Source organism: Podarcis raffonei, chromosome 10 (assembly GCF_027172205.1).
Source record: "Podarcis raffonei isolate rPodRaf1 chromosome 10, rPodRaf1.pri, whole genome shotgun sequence".
Classification (NCBI taxonomy): domain Eukaryota; kingdom Metazoa; phylum Chordata; class Lepidosauria; order Squamata; family Lacertidae; genus Podarcis; species Podarcis raffonei.
The window spans coordinates 56,844,644-56,869,627 of NC_070611.1; the positions used below are offsets into that span (position 1 = coordinate 56,844,644).

Sequence of the window (24,984 nt, forward strand, 5' to 3'; positions counted from 1 at the left end):
TGTGCTCTGTGGGGCTGAGCTCTCTCTGGAGAGCAGTCTGTCTGAGAATGTGAGCAAGGTAGTTTCGCTTTTGTTAAGAGGCAGAAAGCTGCAAGCGTGCAGTAAATTCTGTAGGTTTTTCTTTTCTGTTTGTTATGCTTCTAAATAATGAGTTATAGATTAGAAGCACTGGTGTTGAGCTGAGTTATTGAAGACACCACGTCGACACAGACAAGCCATTTTATGCTGCGTGTGAACTCTGCTATTATCCGGCAACTGAGAAGAGTGGCAGTGTGCGGAGTGGAAGCGTGTGGGCGCCATTGGAGTTTGACGGAGTGGCAATGAGTCAAATTTATTGCAGGGCCATTGCAGCAGACTCAGTGGGTCAAAGGAATTACGACCCACAAACTTTAACAACATGTAAGGCATGAGTCAGAGCCAGATGCCAATGATTCAGAACAGTATAAGTAGAGTATAAGTAGCCCTGAATTTGTAATAAGGTGTTGGTAGTGTGGCTGGCTGGAAATCAACTGTGTTGAATTTCTGCTGGGAGAACATTTGCTGGCACACCTTCTATTTGTAAGCTGTCTGCCTAGAACAGGGGTCTGCAACCCACGGCTCCAGAGCCGCATGTGGCTCTTTTACACCTTTGCCGCGGCTCCGGGGCGGATACTAGCGAGGGGAGGAGGCGCATTGTGCGCCCCGACACTCCCCACTGTGGCGGGCGCTGTACTGGCTGTGACGTTGCATGGGGGCGGTGCGTGCGTTAGTCACGCACCGTCCCGACGTCACCTTCCCACCCGCTGTCAGATCGGAGGGCAGCGGTGCGCATGCTTTAAATGTCGCAATGGTTTTGCGGCTCCCAGTTTTTTTTCCCTTCGGAAACGGGTCCAAGTGGCTCTTTTTGTCTTAAAGGTTGCAGACCCCTGGCCTAGAACAAGAAGGCAGTCAGAGGTAGAAACTCTGTTGTACTTTTTTAGTGAACTACCTGTCAGTAAATATACTGACTGCACTGCGCTGTCTAGTGTTGTTACATATAGGAAAGGTAAAAAGTTAAGGTAAATGACCCTAGGACAATTAAGTCCGGTCAAAGGCAACTGTCGGTTGCGGCGCTCATCTGGCTTCAGGCTGAGAAAGCCGGTGTATGTTCACAGACAGCTTTCTGGGTCATGTGACCAGCATGACTAAACCACTTCTGGAGAAACAGAACACCATGATGGAAACCAGAGTGTATGGAAACACTGTTTACCTTCCCGCTGCAGTGGTACCTATTTATCTACTTGCACTGGCGTGCTTCCGAACTGCTAGGTTGGCAGATGCTGGGACAGAGCAATGGGAGCTCAACCCATCACAAGGATTTGAACCACCAACCTTCTGATCGGAAAGCCCAAGGGGCTCAGTGGTTTAGACCACAGCGTCACCCACATCCCTTTACAGGAAAAACGGGGGGGGGGGTGACAGAGTTGGATCAATGACTAAAGTTTTGGCAATTAGACCATTTGCGTTTGTTGTAGCTGTATTTAGGATTGATCATGTTTTTGGAAGAGTTTTACCTTATGTATAACCTTATGCCTTATGCATAACCATGTATCCTAATAATGCTTAATTGTTAACGCTAAACATGCCTAAAATCTTAAGACCCAAAGTCTCTCTCTGCCCTGTTGCTGTGCTTGCAGAAAGCAAATACATATTTAGCTACATCTGCATTCTTTCTGTAAGGAACATTCCTCAGACTGTTTCTCAGGCTCACGAAAAAAGCATGAGACGGACATGCTGACCTGAGAAACAGGAAATTGGATGTTTGCCACATAACGTAATGTATCTGTCTGATAACAGAAAAGGGGGATTTTGGCTTCAACAGCCAAAGGGGTTTATTTTTCCTCTTTATGCTTTATTTGCTGAAAATAGGGTAAAGGCTGTTGGTGATTTCTTATGAACTTGCATGGAAAAGCAGAAGCAATCTTTACATGGACATACGAAGGGCTTTGCCCCTGTTCATTGGTTTGATTTTGCTGAAATATATTAATATGTAATGTTTAATGCTGTTTGGAATAAGGTACAGTGGTACCTCGGGTTAAGTAATTAATTTGTTCTGGAGGTCCGTTCTTGACCTAAAACTGTTGTTAACCTAAAGCACCACTTTAGCTAATGGGGCCTCCTGCTGCCGCCGCGCCGCCGGAGCATGATTTCTGTTCTCATCCTGAAGCAGAGTTCTTAACCCAAGGTACTATTTCTGGGTTAGCAGAGTCTGTAACCTGAAGCGTATGTAACCCGAGGTACCACTGTATATAAACCCAAAGCCCCCAGGGCTCAGGGCCCAGGCTCTGGAAATCATTCCTCTGGGTCTCTATTGCTCAGCAATACCACACTCCTGAAGAAACATATCCACAACGTTCACATGCATTACTTCATGTGCATTTCATATACAAATGGATGGAACTGAAAGAAACTGATTAGCCAAAACAGACTTTCAACTGGTTGTTTTTTTCCTGATATGTATTATACATTTGTGTTTAACTGCCCTCACCTTCTGTCCTCCAAGCTCAAGCCTCCTGGGCAAAGGAAAATACATCTACCTAGATTTCTCCCTTCCCATAGGACTGCTCTACCCATGTTCTACTGCAGCAAAAAAAGTAGCTCAAGTCAAATCCACACTAGTCTTTTTTAACATGTTTGTGTATCCACTCAGGTCTTTACGAACTCTGAATAATTAACTATTTCTATGATTCCATAATACACATTCTTGTAAAGTGCGTTAGTTATCAATTTTTGGACACTATGAGTTGGTTCGGATTTAATGCCCTGAACGGGAGTATGCCACAGGTTCAAGCAGCCTCCTCCACCCATAAGCTCCAGTTCCTTCCTTTGTCTCCTCGTTTATAGTTTGCTATTACATTCAAGCCTCACTATAGTTTGTTTGAAGCAACTTCCAATCCCAAACTTGCATATAATGTCAAACTATTGTTTGCTTGAACAAGACAAGGAGGAAAGGAATTGGGATTACATGAAAGATGAGGGACAGAGAAAAATGAGCTTGTTTGAAGTTTTGAGAAGGTCTGAGCTGACCCCATGTAAAAGCAAAATATGATTGGTTCCCTAGGCCTCTGGGATTCAATGCAATCTTGAGTGTATGCCACATTTATTATTATGTAGAATGCTCAAATTTGTTCAATAAAAACTAAGTGAAATAAGTTCACTGTTGCAATAAATTAATTAAACTGTTCTTTTAAAGTAATTTTGGGTTAAGAGTACCTAAAATAAAATAAATTATGTGAGAGAGCATGAGTTTGAACAACTGCGAAAGGAAGTGGAAGACAGGAGTGCCTGGCGTGCTCTGGTCCATGGGGTCACGAAGAGTCAGACACAACTAAACGACTAAACAACAACAACAACAACCTTTCTAATGGCAGATGGGCAGTTAACAGCTTACCTGCTTGTTGGCTTTCAACACAGCCCTTAGGGTCGCTATCTGCTCTCGTTTCGTACTCAGCAGGGACTTCAATTTCAGTATTTCTTCCATTAAGGCCTCCTTGTCCTTATCGATCATAGGTACTAGTTCACGGGCTGCTGCACGCTGCCGGGACAGCTGCAGCGACCGATCTACAGCCTTCTGCAAGTGCTTGATTTGGTCCCTTATTATGGCATTCAGGTTGTAAATATTCATCGGTTCTTTGCGAATGTCACTAGTGTCGGAAACTGGGGAGGAAGGGGGGGCTGTGATGACTGGAGAAATTGTGGGTGTCTTTGTTGGACTTTGCTCTTTGTTGGCTTCTGCACTCTCCCTTGAAATCTGCTCAGTCGGTGTCCTCACTTCTATTGGAGATGCCATCCCTCTCCTAGCCAGCCGTGGGGACAGAAGCCCCCTTGGGTCATCAGGTCCCTTGAGGCTCCCACTTCTAGTAACTCTGCTTTGCCTGTAATAATCTAGCATAACCCTATTAGGAGTTTCGTTGTTACACAAACACACATGGTGATAGAGCTGAGCCAGCTCCTCACTGAAAGTCACCAGCTCATCCTGGGCTGTGTTGAGTGTATTGTGGTTCTCATTTGCAACACCTGTAATTCTTTGCAAGTCTTTTTCCATCTGCATCATTTTCTCGTGGCTATCCTTAGTTGACTTTTCCAGGTTTGTCACCTGCTCATCATATATCTGGATCCTGCTCTCATACTTCGCCTTTTCTTCGGTGTAGTTTTCAACACATTTATTGTATTTCTCCTTCAAGGCCTTTATTTCAGCTTTGAGGTCAATCACCTCCGTGACAGCTACTTTGTATTTGCACTCTAGAATCTCCAAGCCATTGATGTCCACTTCATAGTCATGGGTTTCTTCCCCAGAATCCCGGCCTTTCTCAAAATCTAACTCCTTCAATTCTTTGTTGCTTTGTAAACCCCTCATAGCGTTGACATGCTCAGTGAGCCTGTGGACCCGTTCATGTTGCTCAGTAAGTGCCCCCTTTGTGTGTTCCAGCTGGGTCTGTGACTCCTGAAGATTAGCCAGGAGAATAGCTTTCTCGCGCTCCACCTGCAATAACCCAGCGAGAAAAATGTTAATGTCTCAAAAAAGAACCTGGGTGCAAAAATAACTGCTCAGTACCCATCGGTATCTTAAAAAGACTGAGCCTAGGAACTGGCACCTCAGCTACTGCTGAGGTCAGAAAGTTCCTCCTCCTAAGAAATCACACAGTATCTTAAATTTTGCAAGAAAGTTGCAATTTATTTATTTAAGGCATTTGTATGATGCCCTTCATAAAAATACATCCTAGGTCAGTTCACAATTAAAAAATACACTAAAATAATAGCACAACAAAAAAGCACAAGTTAAAAAACAAGAAAAGCACCTTCCAGATACATCACAACTTCAAAGTCAATTAAGACAGCAAAATGGATGACTTCGCTTCAGTGCTTAAAATATAGCTTCCTTGTCAATCAGACCTAAAAAAATAATTTCATTTAAAATGCCAGAGAAACAATGTCTTAACCTGTACCTTTGCTGGTTATTATGGTGGTGATGGTGGTTTTTCTCGTTCCTGTTATTTATAAAGCAATTGGTATTGTGCTAGCAAAAGTAAATAAACAATTCCTTCTCATGTTCTGTGTTCATGGGCCCAGTTAAGGTATCATATTAAACTATAGCTACGTGAGCAAGCAGCACTGCTGGCGCACACTACTCAAAAGCTGCCACAATGCTCCTCTCTCACTCTTGCTGCAGTTGCACCATGCACAAAATAAGCAAGAATCTGGCTTGTGTTGTCTGAATCCAGGCTTGTGGTTTATATCCTCCTTATTAACTGCTTCCAGTTTCTTGAGCCCAGATTCGGATGACACAACATGTTGGCCTGCAGCTTGCTTTGTCCACCAGAAAGGGAGCAGCATGAGACCCTTTCTGGGCAGTGTGCATTTGCATGCTGCTCGTTCATGTGAAACCATAGTTTGTTTCCAATTATGGTTTAATGGGGCATGCAAATATGATAGGAATATTGGCTTCTGCACATGACTGTGGCATGATGGGAAGCCTTGCTTCTAAGCTTTGCTTCTGTACATGATGCTGCACAAACTGTTCTTATACTAAGACATTCCCTCATCATCCCAGAATGTTCAGTTAATATTGAGTTCATGAAAACATTATACTCTGACCTGTTCTTAATGCATAGTTGACCACATCTACTGGAATGTAATGGTTTAAGTCTTGGTATATTAATCACTAGTTATACTTTAATTAGGAGGTTTTCATGCCTGTCTAGTTCTGTGTTCCCTTTCCCAGCCTTTAATCTATTGGTGATTAATGCCTATATAATAATAATAATAATAATAATTTATTATTTGTACCCCGCCCATCTGGCTGGGTTTCCCCAGCCACTCTGGGCGGCTTCCATAGAAACCAAAAATACACTAAAATATCACAGATTAAAAACTTCCCTGAACAGGGCTGCCTTAAGATGCCTTCTGAATGTCAGGTAGTTATTTATCGCTTTGACATCTGATGGGAGGGCGTTCCACAGGGCAGGCGCCACTACCGAGAAGGCCCTCTGCCTGGTTCCCTGTAGCTTTGCTTCTCGCAATGAGGGAACCGCCAGAAGGCCCTCGGCGCTGGACCTCAGCGTCCGGGCAGAACGATGGGGGTGGAGACGCTCCTTCAGGTATACTGGGCCGAGGCCATTTAGGGCTTTAAAGGTCAACACCAGCACTTTGAATTGTGCTCGGAAACGTACTGGGAGCCAATGTAGGTCTTTCAAGACCGGTGTTATATGGTCTCGGCGGCCGCCCCCAGTCACCAGTCTAGCTGCCGCATTCTGGATTAGTTGTAGTTTCCGAGTCACCTTTGCTTTGTACTTGTGTTAACCAATCAGCAACCAGCACATACGTGGCAATGCTGTAATATTGAATAAAAGAGACTCCTCGAGACTTACTTGAGAGGTGCCTCCCACATGACACTTGCTACTCGTCTGTCGTTTATTCCAACCCAACACAAATAAGCCAATATTTGTGTCACCAGTCATAGGCAACAATATTTTCCACCAAACCTGGATAATTTTAGTTGAGATATGCACACCATTCCAAATACTTTAGATATATTTTAATAGCAATTTGAGGGGGAAATGCCATTAGACTAGCAGTGTATTGTTATTTTTTTTTAAGAAAAGAACAGCAGCAAATGAGCTCTATCAAGTATGAGTGGTGCAACTGTTTGATGAGATGTAATAAAACCAAACCTAATTAGTTTAGTAGATGGTGGCCATTATTATTTCAAACCCCATGACACATAAAGGATAGTAATTTATGGAAATGTTAGGTGAATATATAATTAGGAAGAGAGATAATTAGGAACAGTGTTCCTGGCTCTAGGCAATAATCTTGATAGGTAATACATCTGTATTACTGTTGTCATACATAAGCTATATAGGCCTTGTACTGACAAACAATCTACTATAAAATAGTAATCTATCTTGTTCCATGCCACCCCCAATCTCAAAGTTATTTGGATGCTCTGTTGGCTTCTTAACGGCCCATCCACAGGCTATCACCTTATGAGGAAGTTAAAGGTAAAGGTAAGGTACCCCTGACCATTAGGTTCAGTCGCGGACGACTCTGGGGTTGTGGCGCACATCTCACTCTATAGGATGAGGGAGCTGGCGTTTGTCTGCAGACAGCTTCCAGGTCATGTGGCCAGCATGACTAAGCCGCTTCTGGCAAACCAGAGCAGCGCATGGAAACGCCTTTTACCTTCTTGCTGGAGCGGTACCAATTTTATCTACTTGCACTTTGACATGCTTTCAAACTGCTAGGGAGCTAACCCTGCCACAGGGATTCGAACCACTGACCTTCTGGTCGGCAAGCCCTAGGCTCTGTGGTTTAGACCATAGCGCCACCCGCGTCCCTTGAGGAAGTTAGCCTTGCTTAATTAGCTAATTCCAGAGGAATTAAGTCTAGCTTAATTAGCTATTACAGAAATTAGGTGTCCAACACACAGCTTAATACACACAGGTGTGTCCTAATACAAATACCAGTAACTCTAATACACACTGGTCTGGCTGGTCTAGCTATTTCCCAGTTGTAACACTGGAAATTTAAGAGTGTCTAGCACCCATAAACTTATAACTTGAAACTCATCTGCTTCTATGGAAAAATAATTTAAACTGTATGTAAAAAAGCAAACTTTATCCTAACTCTATAAATATATGTATCTGCAATGTTAGGCTATAAGTAGGTGGAATGGAGGGACAGGATTGCACAGGAGAAGAATCCAGGGAGGCTGCCTGAGGATCAGGATAGTTAAAGGAAGTAAGGAATTGTATGCACATAGGAGGAAACAGTGAGGGACACGGGTGGCGCTGTGGGTAAAACCGCAGTGCCTAGGACTTGCCGATCGCATGGTCGGCGGTTCGAATCCCCGCGGCGGGGTGAGCTCCCGTCGTTCGGTCCCAGCTCCTGCCCACCTAGCAGTTCGAAAGCACAATTAAGTGCAAGTAGATAAATAGGTACCGCTTTCTGGTGGGAATGTAAACGGTGTTCCGTGTGCTGCTCTGGTGCCGGTTCGCCGGAGCAGCTTCGTCACGCTGGCCACGTGACCCGGAAGTGTCTGCGGACAGCGCTGGCTCCCGGCCTCTAGAGTGAGATGAGCGCACAACCCTAGAGTCTGTCAAGACTGGCCCTTACGGGCAGGGGTACCTTTACCTTTACCTTTAGGAGGAAACAGTAGATGCAGCATAGGAGGAAACTGTAGATGCAGAGGTATATATAGTATATATAGTTGAAGAAAACTTAGGCACAGGAGAGGAGAATAAAAAGGAAGGCAAGATAAAACAGGGAGGCATAGGCTTGTCAAAGCAGCACAGAACATAAAATTCTGCATCTGTCATTTTTTCTGTCACTATAATGGGAAAAAGCACATCTGGTGGAATTCTTTCTCCTATGCGGTTACCAGAACTACAAAGCACCCTCCCACCGTGTGGATGCAAAATGTAGTTGGGCCCAATATCTGGTACATTATACGAAACTCCCTTTTTAATGGTCCATGTCAAATGTTACCTGCATGAGCTGCTGTTTCAGTTTTTGCATTTCAGAGATGTTGAGCTCACTGAAGAGATCTGAGACTGGGTGCAGTGATTCTGCTTTCCTAACTGTGGGAGTCCGAAAGTCACCATTCATTTTCATGTGGGGTCCATGAATGTGTCCATTCATTTTGTCATCATTATTAGGTTCGTTCCCATCCTCTCCAAACTTTAATCCATCTACCGAGATATTAATATGGTTATTATACATGCTATCATTTAGATTGATATACTGGGAGAGTTCCTTCCTCAGATTGTTCTTTTGCTCTCTCTCATTCTTTAACGTCTCCAGGGCTTCCTCTAGCTGATGCTCCGCAATCTCCTTTAACCGGATGGCATCTTCTAGCTGGCTATTAAGCAATACAGTTTCTTCCTCAAATCGTTTTATCTCGTGTTTCAGGCCTTCATATTCAACCTGAATTAGGTAAGATAAAGAACATTCAAAATACTAAAAGTTGGATTTACAAACAACCTGCCATTTGCTGCATCTGTTAAACTAAGGTACCAAAGAGAGAGAGAGAGAGAGAGAGAGAGAGAGAGAGAGAGAAGAAAGACTGAACATACGTACTTAAAATTGTTGGATGGAGAAAGGACTCAGATTCTACTGACTATATAAACTGGTCAGTAGAAAGATGCCCTGAAACCATTGTAATTCTATCATTAGTTTGTTATATGTTACATCTTTCATAATGATGATTATGTAGTGCAAACCAAGTCAGTGGGAGGTTAACAGTTTTTCAGAATAAATATTATCAGGCATATTTCATGAAATTTACCTCTTAACTAAAATGTATTGATTTTGTACCATCAAATGTGACAAAGTATTTTTTTGTAATTTAACAGAAAATCCAAGATGTTTCAGGTGCTTATACATATTGCTTAGCCCAAGGCTTACAGACATATATGGAAAAATGTATTAACTCAAATCTGTAGAGCATGAGACTCTTAATCTCAGATTTGTGGGTTTCAGCCCAACGTTGGGCAAAACGATTCCTGCATTGCTGGGGGTTGGACTGGATGACCGTCATAGTCCCTTCCATCTCTACAATTCTATGATACTATGACTCTATAACCATTTTTTTTTTAACTTTAAAGACACAAATGAAAAATATATGTTCACTACATAAAAACATGAATTCAGGGAACACAGAGAGAAAATTGCTCAAAAACACATCAGGTAAGTTGTTGTTTTTTTAAGGAAAATGGTGTAACAAAAGCAACTGAGCAAAAGGTTTTAATGAAAATACTAATTGAGACATACATATGACTTATTTTGTCAATCTTTTTGTGTATGTTAAGAATGATTAAATAAAAAAATTGGTTAAATAAAATGTTATGAATAAAAGCAGACACAGCAAAATAAAATTGTGAGAAGGTAATGTAGCACCCTGCTTTTGGTTAACGCTTAGCTGGAATGAAATATTCAATGCAGCAATAGAGAAATTAAAATAATAATTTATTTATCAGACAAATAAATGATAGGCACAGTGGTATATGGTTACCAAAAGCTCTGCCCACTCCAGCCCTGTTGGCCAGCACTTACATTTCCTCAGCCCAGCCCCCTTGCTCCTCCTTTGGCTGCCTCTGTCCAATCAGCCTGGTTGAAATTCCTATTGGCTGTTTGCTAGAACCAATCATAAAAGATACACCCATTTCCTACTACCTTTTATGGGAGACAAAGAGCTATATTTCCTTCTATCCATAAATGGCAGACAAGTAGCCATATATCTTACATTTACCTCGACAAGGCACCTTAATTAACATTTCACCTTTTGCCCTACTGCCCTATTACCCTATTGCCCTATTCACTCCAAAACAGATGGCTAAAACAGATGGCACATGGTTTTAAGAGATCTTGGGTTCACCTTCTCACACACCATCAATGAAATAAGAATCTAACATTTCTTACTTTCTAAATCCTTTGCATAATTACATTAAGCCAACATATTTCATACATTAACATATATAGCTTTTTAGAAGAAAAGGAACTTAGTAAAAAAGTTTCCAAAAGCAACCCCTTAAATTTACACCCCCCTTCCAAGCCAGCTGCTGTTCCTACTAGCTCTTGCCCTTTAACCTTATGAAAATGTGGCTCAAGTCTAATGGGAGGCACCTGGTATTATTTTAACTCTTAATTAGTTTTTTTGCAGCTTGATTGTATTCTGTAATATGTATGGTCAGTATGACCTTTTGCTCCTAGCCTGTAATTTCCTTTTACAACTTTGAGAAACATGTCTCCTTCTACTACTATAAATCAGGGGGGCCCTTGAGCAGGAAGATAAACAGCTGCCACCTGGCATCAAACATACAAGCATTTGCAAATATATCTTTTAAGCTCATTTTAAAATGCAGGTCTTGATCAGATGCCTCAGTAAAGGTTTGAAAGATGGCATAGAAATATATAAATGTTCCCTGGAAACTACATGTCCAAAATCACTAGTCAAGCTGATCAATATTCATTTATAATGAGAGACAGTTGGCTGAAACTGTTAGCAGAAACATAAATTAATTCCTTTGTTAAAGATACAGCATATATTTATATACTATTCAAGTAACACAATTACTATATAATGAGCAATCTCAGAAGTTAATCAGCTCTTTATCTATGGTATAATTAGCAGTGAATTTTTTTTTTGCTGAAAATGGGAGCAATTTTCTGCATAACAAAAAAACAAAAGTGATTAGAAATTGTCCATTTTTACAAAAAGAAAGAAAGAAAATGAAACACAGCCTCTGCTTACAATCTGCTATTTGTGTTTATAGGGTAGAATAATGTTGGATAGCAATTACTTCTAAATATAGTCTGGATTCCAAAGAGCTATTTTAGGCAAGTGTAAGTGCTTGCGAGTCCCCAATGGGATTTTGACTTTATTGCTTTGAACATCAGACCCACAAGCATGCAATATCACAGATTGCTTCTGAGACTCCCTTCAGTTTTGGAAATGTTCTCTCACAAACAACTGCTTCCTTCCTTGGACCCTGCATAAGCTTCTGGCCCAATTGGCTTGGCAGCCAACTCCCCACCCATCTTCAGAGCCTGACCCTAAGGCTTAATAATGCTTCACAAAGGGGGGGGGGCTGGAGCTAGCAACTGCTAAATTGACATCAAAACATTTAGCCAAATGCACCACTATACACCTAGCTCACAACTCATGGCATTTTAAAATCTCTTAATGGAGCAGAGCTGTCACATGATAGACTGCAATCTAATCATGTGGAGTAATCAGATTACTCTTTTCTGTGGGTTCAGCATCCACCACTTACAGTACATTTTATTCCGTAGTTTAAACCATTAACATGATTTTGTGGCACTGGTCAACTAAGTTACTGGTCTTCAGCTGGTGGGTCAGAACTTACCGCTGAGTTGCAGGCTGGCCAAATGTGGGTTTGCAGCAGCACTATGACCATACAAATGTATGGTAATAAAATTAAGAAATAAAGTTGCTTCCAGCCCAACTATATAAATGCCCTTTTAAACCAAGAGATGCCAGGCACTGAACTTGGAACCCTCTGCATGCAAAGCATGTTTTCTGGCAAACCACCTTCAACAGTGTCTTCTGTTGCTTGCTCCCATTATCTGGTAATGAATGTATACTGTATTCAAAAATGGTATGTAATTCAGATCTTGGTGTTGTTCCTTTTGCAACCTGTTTCTGAAAATCTAGTTAGTGCTCACCTGGTTCTGTTTCAGCGTGGAAACCAACTTTTGCAATGTAATGTTTTCTTCTTCAAGTTCTGTATAGTCCTGAAGGAGTCTTGCCTCTCTGAACTTGTATTCTCTTATCTCATCTTTCATCCGAATTCTCTGCAGCTCTGCCATTTCATTGCTCTGAAAAGGAGAAAGAAATGAAATATATTGTCATTGTTTCATTTCCAGTGTTATAGGAATTTTAATGTCTTATATATATAAAATAAATGTTCATAACTGTACAAGGCAAACACATACATAAATATATAAACCACATGTCTGGAAACAGTACAGGAAAACAGTCCTAAAGCCATTTTGACTCTTTCAGCCACCTCAAATATTTCTCTGCGAGGAAGGAAATGGAAAAGCTTCCCCATTGTCTCTTTGTTCACAAATCCTGTCTTAAGGGTGTGTTTGTGTATGAATAGGGTGAGCCTGTGATCTGGATTCAGTAATTAAGTAGTTATCATCACAAAAAAGCGGCCAAATGGCCCAGGTAATGCAATCAGTGATCCATTATCAGGTAGCTTGGCAGACAGGAGAAAAACAACACATTCAGATTTCTGCTGTAGACCGCCCCTTCTGTGATGTATGTATGATGTATTGGGGGGGTGTGTCTTGAGCGAGGCAATTTCAGATATCTATATAAGAATTTGCACACCACTGTTCTGGGTCCCTCCTGCCTCCTGCGTGTGGTTGTGAGCACTCTGTTGCAACAATTAATAAAGATCAGGCTTACTAGCTGCTTTGCTTCTCAATATTCTCTGGCTGGCCTCTGTTATTTTCTCCTACTGATAGAGAACCTACTGAAGAGATGTTCTCTTTATGTGCCAGTATAGTAAAACACTGGTTCTTTTTCTGTGGCATTCTGGGAAACTTTTCATAGCTTCTTTTCTTGGCTTTTGAAAACACTAAAAGTCTTCCTTATAATCTTCCTCTGCTTCTCTCCCACATACACGCTGTGTAAAGATGTGCCAGCCACACAAATTCCATTCTTTACATTCCACTCTTTTTTACTCAGGTCACATTAAGTTTACAATGATCTGCTTTCCTTCAGTGTATAATTAATTAGGTGTTCTTATATTATAATCATAACATTAGTAATTGCTTTAGTCATATTATAATCAATCTTTAGTCTAAGTGGATTAAAAGCTTATATACCTGTCTAATGTCCAGCTCTTCCATATCCTTTGAAGTATTAGAGATTAATGGACTTGTGTAATCCCGCCTTATACCTATGTTATCCAATAAGGAACCAGCCTCTTTGTTTGTATTTTAACCAATCAGCCACTAGCATACCAGTGGCTATGCTTGGTAACATTCAATAAAAAGAGAGACGCGTGGGTTTTAAAAAGGAACTCAGAAGACGCTCTCAAAAACACCATCCACGTGTCTGTCTTCATTCCAACGTATTCCTACAACCTACAAAAAGACTCTATATGGGCTCTTGAGCAACCCATAAGGGAAAAGGGAAAAGTTGTTTTCTTACAACACCAGCAAACCAGTAATGGTAAACTTAACATATACATAAAAATCTGTTCAACCAGACATGCCTGCTATTTATAATGCCACTCAAACTCCACAAATAAGTAAAGGTGGAAGGAAAAACAAGCAATATAGCCCTGATTAAACTTTTCTCTTGAGCTGAAAAAATCACCTCCTCCCCCTTCTCACAGTTTTTAGAATCTCATTACTTTCATTTACTGAATAAAGGATGGAATTAAATACAATTACTAAGTGTTCTTTCACTCCTCTAAGGGTTTAAAGCAGAACAATGAGCAATGAAGTCTGTCCTGCAGAGATAACTACTAACAACCTTGACAAAGGAATGCAAGTTCCAGAGCCTAGCAATTTGTGTCCCAGTGTAAAAGTAAAAGCCTCTTGCAAAATATCAAGCACAAACACTGGAAGAAAACTTACTTCTTTTCTAATGATATATGTGGGCCTATTTCTCAAGAGAAAAATGTATTCTTGCTTCATGCAAACAGCCAACAACAGCAAGTAGGACACTGTCCAGGGAAGACTACAAGATGACTCCAAAGACAGCAAGGGCATAAACTATTTTTCAAAGGCCAAAATATTGCTGCTCCAAAGTATCACCAATGCTGTCCAGAGTGATGTAAGCATGACAGGACATTGCACCCTTTTCTTTCGTTCACAACTGGATTTGGGAGTGTAGCACAGTGTAGCTCTCTTTGGCTTACTCTTCTTTGTGACATGAATTTAAATATCAGACTTCCTGACTCCTGGGCTGCAATAATTGATAGCGATTGGCATTACAGAGGTTGACCTTGTGAAAACCTTTCCATGAAAACTTAACTTGCCCTAAAGGAGCAGATTTCCTCCTGTCAGACAGAGATGTTATTGTGGTGTAAATTAATCTAGGGATTTATGACACTTGATGAGTGTTCAGACCCCTGGGCTCTCACTTGTGGGGTGCCTCAGGGTTCCGCCCTCTCCCCCATGCTTTTTAATATCTATATGAAGCCGCTGGGAGAGATCATCAGGGGGTTTGGGCTGGGTGTTCATCAGTATGCGGATGACACCCAGCTCTACCTCTCCTTTAAATCAGAACCAGTGAAGGCGGTGAAGGTCCTGTGTGAGTGCCTGGAGGCGGTTGGAGGATAGATGGTGGCTAACAGATTGAGGTTGAATCCTGACAAGACAGAAGTACTGTTTTTGGGGGACAGGGGGCGGGCGGGTGTGGGGGATTCCCTGGTCCTGAATGGGGTAACTGTGCCCCTGAAGGACCAGGTGCGCAGCCTGGGAGTCATTTTGGGCTCACAGCTGTCCATAGAGGCACAGGTTAATTCTGTGTCCAGGGCAGCTGTCTACCAGCTCCACCTGGTACGCAGGCTGAGACCCTACCTGTCTTGCCAGAGTGGTGCATGCTCTAGTTATCTCCCGCTTGGACTACTGCAACGCGCTCTACGTGGGGCTACCTTTGAAGGTGACCCGGAAACTGCAATTAATCCAGAATGCAGCAGCTAGACTGGTGACTGGGAGTGGCCACCGGGACCACATAACACCGGTTCTGAGAGATCTGCATTGGCTCCCAGTAGGTTTCCGAGCACAATTCAAAGTGTTGGTGCTGACCTTGAAAGCCCTAAACGGCCTCAGCCCAGTATATCTGAAGGAGCGTCTCCATCCCCATCGTTCAGCCCGGACACTGAGATCCAGCGCCGAGGGCCTTCTGGCGGTTCCCTCATTGCGAGAAGTAAGGTTACAGGGAACCAGGCAGAGGGCCTTCTCGGTAGTGGCGCCTGCCCTGTGGAACGCCCTCCCAGCAGATGTCAAAGCAATAAACAACTATTTTACTTTTAAAAGTCATCTGAAGGCAGCCCTCTTTAGGGAAGTTTTTAATGTTTGATGCTGTACTGTTTTTAATATTCAGTTGGAAGCTGCCTAGAGTGGCTGGGGAAACCCAGCCAGATGGGCGGGGTATAAATAATAAATTATTATTATTATTATAAAAAGAATGGTAATCTGATGGTCCATCCTGATGGAATGTTTAAGCTTTTAAAACAATAAATATATCTTTAAATCTTTTTAACTTTGTGAACCTTACACCCTTTTAGAAGACCCCAATATTTTTAGTCTTTAAAGGATGTGAATGAATTAGGGAAGTGGTTCTCAATTAGCTAAACACTGTGGACACTATTTTTCAAATGCCAAGCCATGGACCCCCTACTTTTGAAAATCTCTATAGTAGTTTTTGTTATGTGGCTGGTGCCACAGAGCCTTGCGGTCTTCAGACCACCCATTGGGAACTACTTATTAGGGCATTAGGATTAAGCATGTCCATGGTTTCATGCTGATAAATCATTATCACATTAATTGCTTCAAATCTGAATGTTTCCTCTACCCTGCAGTAATTATGTTATTGTTTCAGACTGAATTATTATGGATGTGGATTCCTGGGCTCAAAGTAACTTAGATACATCATCAAGGCAGTTCACAGATGACTCATATAAATAGCAACATGTTTTAAGTGTCATGTGTGAAGTTCATACACATGGAGGCTCTTAGAGTGTAGCAGAAAGGTCCCTGCCCCAATGAGTTTACAAACTAAAATTAGACAGCAGGCGGACACCAAAAGATGCTGCCAGTTTGCGCAATTTCTAATCAGTTGAAACACCAGTGCTGTATCAGTTTGGTCTTAAACAGATTTAAATACTTGCTAAAATCTCACCCATCAGTCTGACATTCTAAAACTCTCATCTCTTATTCATATATTCATAATAATATGATTTATTAACCACCCTTCACCATAAGGTCTCAGGGCATTTTACAGCAATTTAAAATATGATATTAAAACAATTTACATTTCCTCCTCTCTACTCCCTTCCCTTGCATGTCTCATCCCTGAGGACAGAGTCTAGTCTCTTGTTTTGATTTATGCAATTATTATTATGAAAAGAAAAAAATGATAAAAATAATAGTGAAATAAATAAATTAAGGTCTTATGTATATAATAAAGATTCATAAATGTACCAAGCAAACGCGTACATAGATATATAGGCCACATGTCTGAAGCTGCACAGGAGAGCAGCCATGGAGCCATTTTGACTCCCAGACTTACCAGGTGTTTTCTGTAAGGTCAAATGAAGGAGCCTCCCCATTGTCTTTTCCTTCACAAATCCTGTCTTAAGGGTATGTCTGTGTATGAATAGGGTGAGCCTGTGACCTGGCTCAGGAACTAAGTACTTATCATTACAAAAGACTGGCCAGGCTCCCCAGGGTATCAATCCAGTAAACATTAACAGGTAACTTGCCAGACAGGAGGTAAACAACCCACTCAGATTATGAGGTAAAGAACCCACTCAGATTTCTGCTTTAGCCCACCCTTTCTGTGATGTAGATATGATGTATCTGGGGGTGCTCTTGGACTCCAAGGTGGGCAATTTAAAATGTCTATACTACAATAATCCTGTAAAAGAAATGGAGTGGCCCTCATAGTCAACAAAAGAGTGGCAAAAGCTGTATTGGGATGCAATCTCAAAAATGATAGAATGATCTCGATACGAATCCAAGGCAGACCTTTTAACATCACAGTAATCCAAGTTTATGCACCAACCACTGGTGCTGAAGAAACTGAAATTGACCAATTCTATGAAGACTTACAACACCTTGTAGAATTGACACCAAAGAAGGATGTTCTTCTCATTATAGGGGATTGGAATGCTAAAGTAGGGAGTCAAGAGATAAAAGGAACTGGCAAGTTTGGCCTTGGAGTTCAAAACGAAGCAGGGCAAAGGCTAATAAGAGTTCTGCCAAGAGAACAAGCTGGTCATCACAAACACTCTTTTCCAACAACACAAGAGACGACTCTACACATGGACATCACCAGATGGGCAGCATCGAAATCAGATTGATTATATTCTCTGCAGCCAAAGATGGAGAAGCTCTATACAGTCAGCAAAAACAAGACCTGGAGCGGACTGTGGCTCAGATCATCAGCTTCTTATAGCAAAATTCAAGCTTAAACTGAAGAAAGTAGGAAAAACCACTCGGCCGGTAAGATACAATCTAAGTCAAATCCCTTATGAATACACAGTGGAAGTGACGAACAGGTTTAAGGATTTAGATTTGGTGGACAGAGTGCCTGAAGAACTATGGATGGAGGCTTGCAACATTATACAGGAGGCAGCAACGAAAACCATCCCAATGAAAAAGAAATGCAAGAAAGCAAAGTGGCTGTCCAATGAGGCCTTACAAATAGCGGAGGAGAGAAGGCAAGCAAAATGCGAGGGAGATAGTGAAAGATACAGGAAATTGAATGCAGATTTCCAAAAAATAGCAAGGAGAGACAAGAAGGCCTTCTTAAACGAGCAATGCAAAGAAATAGAGGAAAACAACAGAATGGGAAGAACCAGAGATCTGTTCAAGAAAATTGGAGATATGAAAGGAACATTTCGTACAAAGATTACCATAATAAAGGACAAAAGTGGTAAGGACCTAACAGAAGCAGAAGACATCAAGAAGAGGTGGCAAGAATACACAGAGGAATTATACCAGAAAGATATGGATGGCTCGTACACCCCAGGTAGTGTGGTTGCTGACCTTGAGCCAGACATCCTGGAGAGTGAAGTCAAATGAGCAGAGTTGCAGATCTTGGGAGAAAAGCGATGACAAACCTAGACAGCATCTTAAAAAGCAGAGACATCACCTTGCCAACAAAGGTCCGTATAGTAAAAACTATGGTTTTCCCAGTAGTGATGTATGGAAGTGAGAGCTGGACCATAAAGAAGGCTGATTGCCGAATTGATGCTTTTGAATTATGGTGCTGGAGGAGACTCTTGAGAGTCCCATGGACTGCAAGAAGATCAAACGCATCCATTCTTAAGGAAATTAGCCCTGAGTGCTCACTGGAAGGACAGATCGTGAAGCTGAGGCTCCAATACTTTGGCCACCTCATGAGAAGAGAAGACTCCCTGGAAAAGACCCTGATGTTGGGAAAGATTGAGGGCACAAGGAGAAGGGGACAACAGAGGATGAGATGGTTTGACAGTGTTCTCGAAGCTACAAACATGAGTCTGACCAAATTGCGGGAGACAGTGGAAGACAGAAGTGCCTGGCGTGCTCTGGTCCATGGGGTTACGAAGAGTCGGACACGACTAAACGACTAAACAACAACAACAATATAAGGGGAGGTACACCTTTGTTCTGGGTCCTCCTCTGCTCTCTTGCCTGTGAGGGGAGCACCCTGTTGCAACAGTTCAATAAAGATCAGGCTTACAAGCTGCTTTGCTTCTCAATATCTCTGGTTGGCTTCTGTTTTTTTCTCCAACTTATGGAGAACCTACATAAGGGCTCTTTTGTCCCCCATAAGGGAATAAGGGCAGATTTTCGTTTATTACAATAGTATTAAACACTTTACATGGATTTTTAATTTCACCCATGTCATGCTTTCAGGGTGCAGTTGGGAACAAGTAAAATTTCCCTTTATTTCTTTCAAAAAAAAAAAAAAGATTAATCCAATCATTGGTCTGCATCTATGCTGTTTTCACAGTTCTAAACCATGCAATATAAATCTGCTGTGACTGCTGCCAGAGGTTTGATTCACTTTAAATATTATTATGACATAGAAACAAAAATACTCTGTGCAAAAACATTTCTACAAAAAATGTATAAATCTTGTCTGAGAAACTGGTCAGTGCTTGCTGGCTATATTCTGGCCATATACCTGCATTGTGCTGCAAGGGATTCAACACCAGCTCCACAACATTCCAGTTGTCATCATTATCATAATTTTAAAAAATCAACTAGCTTGCATGTATCAGATAAGATGCTTCTTGTGTCTCAAGGCATGTGATGGGTTCGGTTTTATTGATGCACACAAGTATGCAGCCACCAGGCAAGATCAAGGCATATAAGGTTATGGCCAATTAAGTTCTACTCAGAATAGACCCAGTGTAACTACTAGACCTTTGTGAAAGAAAAACCAAGCTTTCACATTAGGAATAGGGTAAAAGACCGTTCAAGACTCTGTTTATTAAGACAAGGCAATTGCATTGAAGAAGACCCCATTAACTTACTCACAGAGGTTAACAACTTTTATAGGGATGGCAGTGTTATCACTTAGCTTTCAAAGAAAAACACAGGAAATCAACATTGCTGGTCAAAACCCTCAATCATTTTTCTATACTCCTTTCACCTTTTCAACTTCTCACCCCCTTCATGCTGACTCTGCTTTTTTACACTTCAAGGGAGATAAGGCCTTAAGATCCAAACAGGCTCAAATGTTGCAGACCCCAGATGCATACATTCTGCTCCAACGCCTCTATCAGTCAGTTCCCTGTGGGAGATATGTTGCCTTTTCATTATCTCCCTTGTCTCCCTAAAGATTAAGGATACCTTTATTAATTCTTTTTATTAAGACATGCTTACTTCAATGTATCGCTTGGCAATTTTTATGTTTCTAAGCAATTATCTGATAGAACTAGAAATTGCTTCTCTTTGCCTTTCCATTGCTTCTTCATTTAAATGACGCTTTTATTTGCTTTTTCATAAAGGTCTAAAAGAGCAGCGGCCTGCTAGGATATCATTGAGCATAGAATTTGATAGTTTATAGCTGATAAGGTAACCACAAGGGCTGTAGCTAGGGCATTTGGTGGTTGAACTGGGGTTTGTCTTTTTAGCTTTATCAGATAAGAAACTAGCTTATGCTTGCATTGGGAACAAATAATGGTTAACACTTTGTAACTAGGACCACTGGCAGAGGAAGGGGGTGCGGGGGGTGCAATCTGCCCCAGGTGTCATCACTGAGGGGGGTGCTATTGCCACACCGCCCCCTGGGACACTCGTCGCGGGCAGCGGCGCCCTGTGGATGGCTCGCCCCACCCCCAGGTGCATAGAATGTACGCCGCTCCGGGTGCCAGAGCAGCTAGCTCCGCCTCTGACTAGGAAACCTGCAGTCAACACATATGGAATTAAAGGTAAAAAGGTAAAGCCAAAGGACCCCTGGACGGTTAAGTCCAGTCAAAGGGTTGTGGCGCTCATCTCACTTTCAGGCCGAGAGAGCCGGCGTTTGTCCACAGACAGCTTTCCGGGTCATGTGGCCAGCATGACTAAAGCACTACTGGCGCAATGCGACACTGTGACGGAAAACAGAGGCCACTGAAATGCCATTTACCTTCCCACCTCAGTGGTACCTATTTATCTGCTTGCACTGGCATGCTTTCAAACTGCTAGGTTGGCAAGAGCTGAGACAGAGCAGCGGGAGCTAAGCCCATCACTGGGATTCAAACCTCTGACCTTCTGATCAGCAAGCCCAAGAGGCTCAGTGGTATAGACCACAGTGCCACCCCCGTCCCTTCGTATGTAATTAGGACAATCTTGCAATAAAAATATACTGATTATACATCAATAAATTTATATAAGGGGGCTTTTGACCATATTTGTACAATGATTAACATAGGAAGTGGGATGTTAATACTGTATGTTAATAAGGCAGAAGTGATATGCTATAAACTCTGCATGCCTTTTCCCGTGGCTGTGTCGAGGAGGGACTTTCGTCCGGACAAAGGACTTTATAAACTGTGTTTTTCCTGATCCAGGCGTGCCTGCTATTCGGTCACCCCACTTGCAAGTGTGTATAAATAACATTTTAATATTTCACCAGTTTTGCCCAGATCATTTTATTTAAAGGATCCTGGGACTTTAAGTCTTAAGGAACCAGGTTTTTTTTTTATCTCTCACAGTACCTTAATTTCAATAAGTCTATTTCCAGTAGAACTTAGTTGTCTACAACTCATAGGGTAACTGTATGTAATTTTCGTTTCTGGAACAATATATACATACGCACGAACACACACAGTATTTTCCCCTTACAGGACTCAATAAGAATCTCTAAAAACATGGAAAGAACAATCATTAAAGAACAATTAAGCATTAATAGAAAACTATATACATTTATAAAATATGTTTAAAATAATTACAATAATACCAGCACAGCACCAACTCTTTCATTAAAAGCAGTCAATTCCCCAAAGCCTGTTGGAACAAGGTCTTCACCTGCCAGCAGAAGGACAACAAGAAGGGAGCCAGTCTAATTCTTCAAGGAGGGAGGTACAGAGTCTGGAAGCGGCCACTGAGAAGGTCCCCACCAAGCTTGTCTGTGAAGGCGGTAGGACCGAGAGAAGGGCCTCCTCTGAAGATCTCAAGAGTCTGGGCAGGTTTGTATGAGGTCTTTCAGATACCTTGGACCTGAGTCATGTAGGGCTTCATAGGTCATAACCAACATTGAATTGTGTCTGGAAACAGACCAGTAGCCAGTGAAGCCTATAACCAGCCCTGGTCAGCAAACTGGCTGCAACTCTCTGAGCCTGTTGAAGTTTCTGAGCAGTTTTCAAAGGCGGCCCCCACTTAGAGGAGGTTACAGTAATGCAAACAGGATGTAACTAAGGTGTGTGCTGCTGTGGCCAAATCAGACATCTCAAGGAACGGGTGCAGCTGGCACACTAGCAACAAACATAATGTGTACAGATTCTTTCAAGTTTTCTAAAGAACATGCTGACATTCGATATCCTCATGTGAAAGCAACTTACGTTCCCCCAACACAAGCAACTGTGACAGCCTTGAGGAATTCGATTTTGCTATTTAGCCCTTTAAATGTTTTGACCAGACTAGTGTCCTGAAAATGTCATATTCTCTTGTAGCACTAGTAGTAACAATATTGTATGTTGAGCTCCTACGCAGACTTACTTGGGAGTAAGTCCCACTGGATTCACTGAGCCTTCCTTCCCAAAAAAAACATACACAGAATCAGGCTATGAACCTCCAATCACAAGTGTCTTAAAAATGAAAACAGGGAATATGGCTTCTGGCTGCTAGGCAAGATATCATTAGGGAGCGTGGAGATGTACATGTTAGAATCTCACTGCCAAGATGGAGGACAAAGACTGTCCTGCATATACCTGCATTTCAGGGATTGCTGCAGCTAAAGAAAAAGTGCCACAAGAATAATAGAAGCAGGGATGGAGCGTTGTTGGCCATAGTACAGGAAGGGAAAATGGAAAGGACTAGATTCAGTTGACCAGTCATTTTTTTTTAATCCAAGAGGAACTGCATTTCCAGAGTGTTAGTGAGCTTAATTTCTCATATCCAACAGCCAGACATTTTTCAAAATACATTGGCAAAACATTTTTTAGATATTATAGTGGAGATTGTCTGTGTCTGTCAACACCAACATAACCCATTAGGTGGAGCTAAAATTATACAAGTATTTATTTTGATGCCTTGAGTATTTTGCAATTCCAATCACCAGGAGAGAGAGTTGGAATGGTTATAATTAAACCATTTAAATATTGGCATTGAGAAAGAGGGGGTGGGTTTTTTGAAAGGGTTGGAAGGTTTGTTTTGTTTCTGCTGGATTTTGCATTTAATCATAAAATGTGCACATCAATCTCCAGTGCTGAAGAAATGCTCAAGTTAAATTGCTATTATCAAAATATTTAGAGTGTGCATCTATGGTATGTAGCAATTCAGACTACTACAAATTAGCTTTCCTTATATTCCAAATACAAGTACTTTGCATTTGTTGCCCCTTGCTTTTCATTGCTCAGAAAGAATACTGGTTCAGCCATGCATGTTCATAACTGATTGGCTGTAGCATCAAATGATGGACTGCATATGTGAAGGACAGCTGGACCATAAAGAAGTCTGATCACTGAAGAATTGATGCTTTTGAATTATGGTGCTGGAGGAGACTCTTGAGAGTCCCATGGACTGCAAGAAGATCAAACCTATCCATTCTTAAGGAAATCAGCCCTGAGTGCTCACTGGAAGGACAGATCCTGAAGCTGAGGCTCCAATACTTTGGCCACCTCATGAGAAGAGAAGACTCCCTGGAAAAGACCCTGATGTTGGGAAAGATGGAGGGCACAAGGAGAAGGGGACAACAGAGGACGAGATGGTTGGACAGTGCTTTCGAAGCTACCAGCATGAGTTTGACCAAACTGCGGGAGGCAGTGGAAGACAGAAGTGCCTGGCGTGCTCTGGTCCATGGGGTCACGAAGAGTCGGACACGACTAAACGACTAAACAACAACAATAAAAGAGGGAGCACCCCTTTGTTCAGGGGTGCTTTTTCTATGGGGTGGATGGAAGACCTGTTGCAGCAGTCTTTGAACAAAGATCAGGCCTACAGGCTGCTGTTTTGCTCCTATACTCCTGGCTGGTGTCTTTGTTTGGCAATCCAAGTGAGCCCAAGGATTTTCCTATAACAAGACCAACATATGGTGAATTAGCCAAGCCATGAGTGACACTCGCTGTAAAGGATTCTCCTGAACCTGTTTCATGAAACAAAGAGGATGAAACAGCTTTCAAGGCTCTTAAAATTGCTCTTTCCACAGCCCCTGGTTGGAGCCTACCATTTTTTCCTAAAATATTCACTCTTTTTGTCCTTGAAAGACAGGAGAGTAGGGTCTGATATATTAACTCAATCCCTGGATCCTTCAAAATACCCTATATAGCATATTTTCCTGCCCAAATGGACCCAGAAGCAAAAGGAGCAGGGGGCTGCCTGCGAGCTGTAGAGGCCACTGCCTAGTTGGTGGAAATGGCAAACAAAGTTTTGGGCCACCCATTTAAAGTGTCCCACATTGTAATAGTCTTCTTGTTACAAAACCACACTCATGGTTTTTCAGCAAAAAGACTGAAAAAATGTGGATCCATTTTGTTAGCTGCCTAAAATTTATCTATTTAATGATGCACAAGCCTTAATCCCGCAACTTTGTTTCCCTCTACTTAGGATGGAAGGGCGGGGGGGGGGATCCAGATAGAACAATTACAGGACAAACCCAGACAAGATCTACTGATGTGGTCCTACATAACCCAAAACTAATCCTTTTGGCAATGGGTCCTCCAGAATTATAAATGGAATGAGAAAATCTTGATATACTGTGGTCAATTTAAAGTTCTAAAAGCCGAACCACAGGACCTTGGGTGTAGTGCACAGATAGCTGAACTGAACGCCCTAACAAAGGCATGCCACCTAGCTGCAAAGACATTGGCAGGCTACTGGTCAACTGTGGAAACGAGGCTTCATTATCACTTTTGGGGCAAAAGTAGCAAATGGACCCAAAGTATTGAACTTGTTAGACACCAACTTGTTAGACACTATCCAGTTAAAAATCAGGATAAATTTTCAAAAGACTCTTGTGTGGACAAAGATGGAAAGACATATTATTGTTTAATATGAAGGAATGGTTGCTGAAGTTGTTGGAGACCAAGTTGTTATGTTTGAGAAAAATTATTGCTGACATTT

At 41.9% G+C, this 24,984-nt stretch overlaps 1 protein-coding gene across 19 annotated transcripts in view; it reads right to left on the reverse strand.

Moving 5' to 3' along the window:
- Positions 1-24,984, reverse strand: part of BICD1 (BICD cargo adaptor 1) — a 140,494-nt gene that overhangs the window by 39,739 nt on the left and 75,771 nt on the right. For all 19 annotated transcript variants that reach the window (XR_008332454.1, XR_008332455.1, XM_053405996.1 and 16 more), the window contains 3 exons: positions 12,205-12,357; positions 8,506-8,943; positions 3,410-4,501 (listed from right to left, as the gene is read on the reverse strand). Coding sequence is in view for 17 of the 19 variants with exons in the window: in XM_053405996.1 (XP_053261971.1) it covers positions 3,410-4,501; positions 8,506-8,943; positions 12,205-12,357 (1,683 nt within the window). In the remaining 2 variants the exon portion in view is untranslated. The remainder of the gene's footprint in view (positions 1-3,409; positions 4,502-8,505; positions 8,944-12,204; positions 12,358-24,984) is intronic.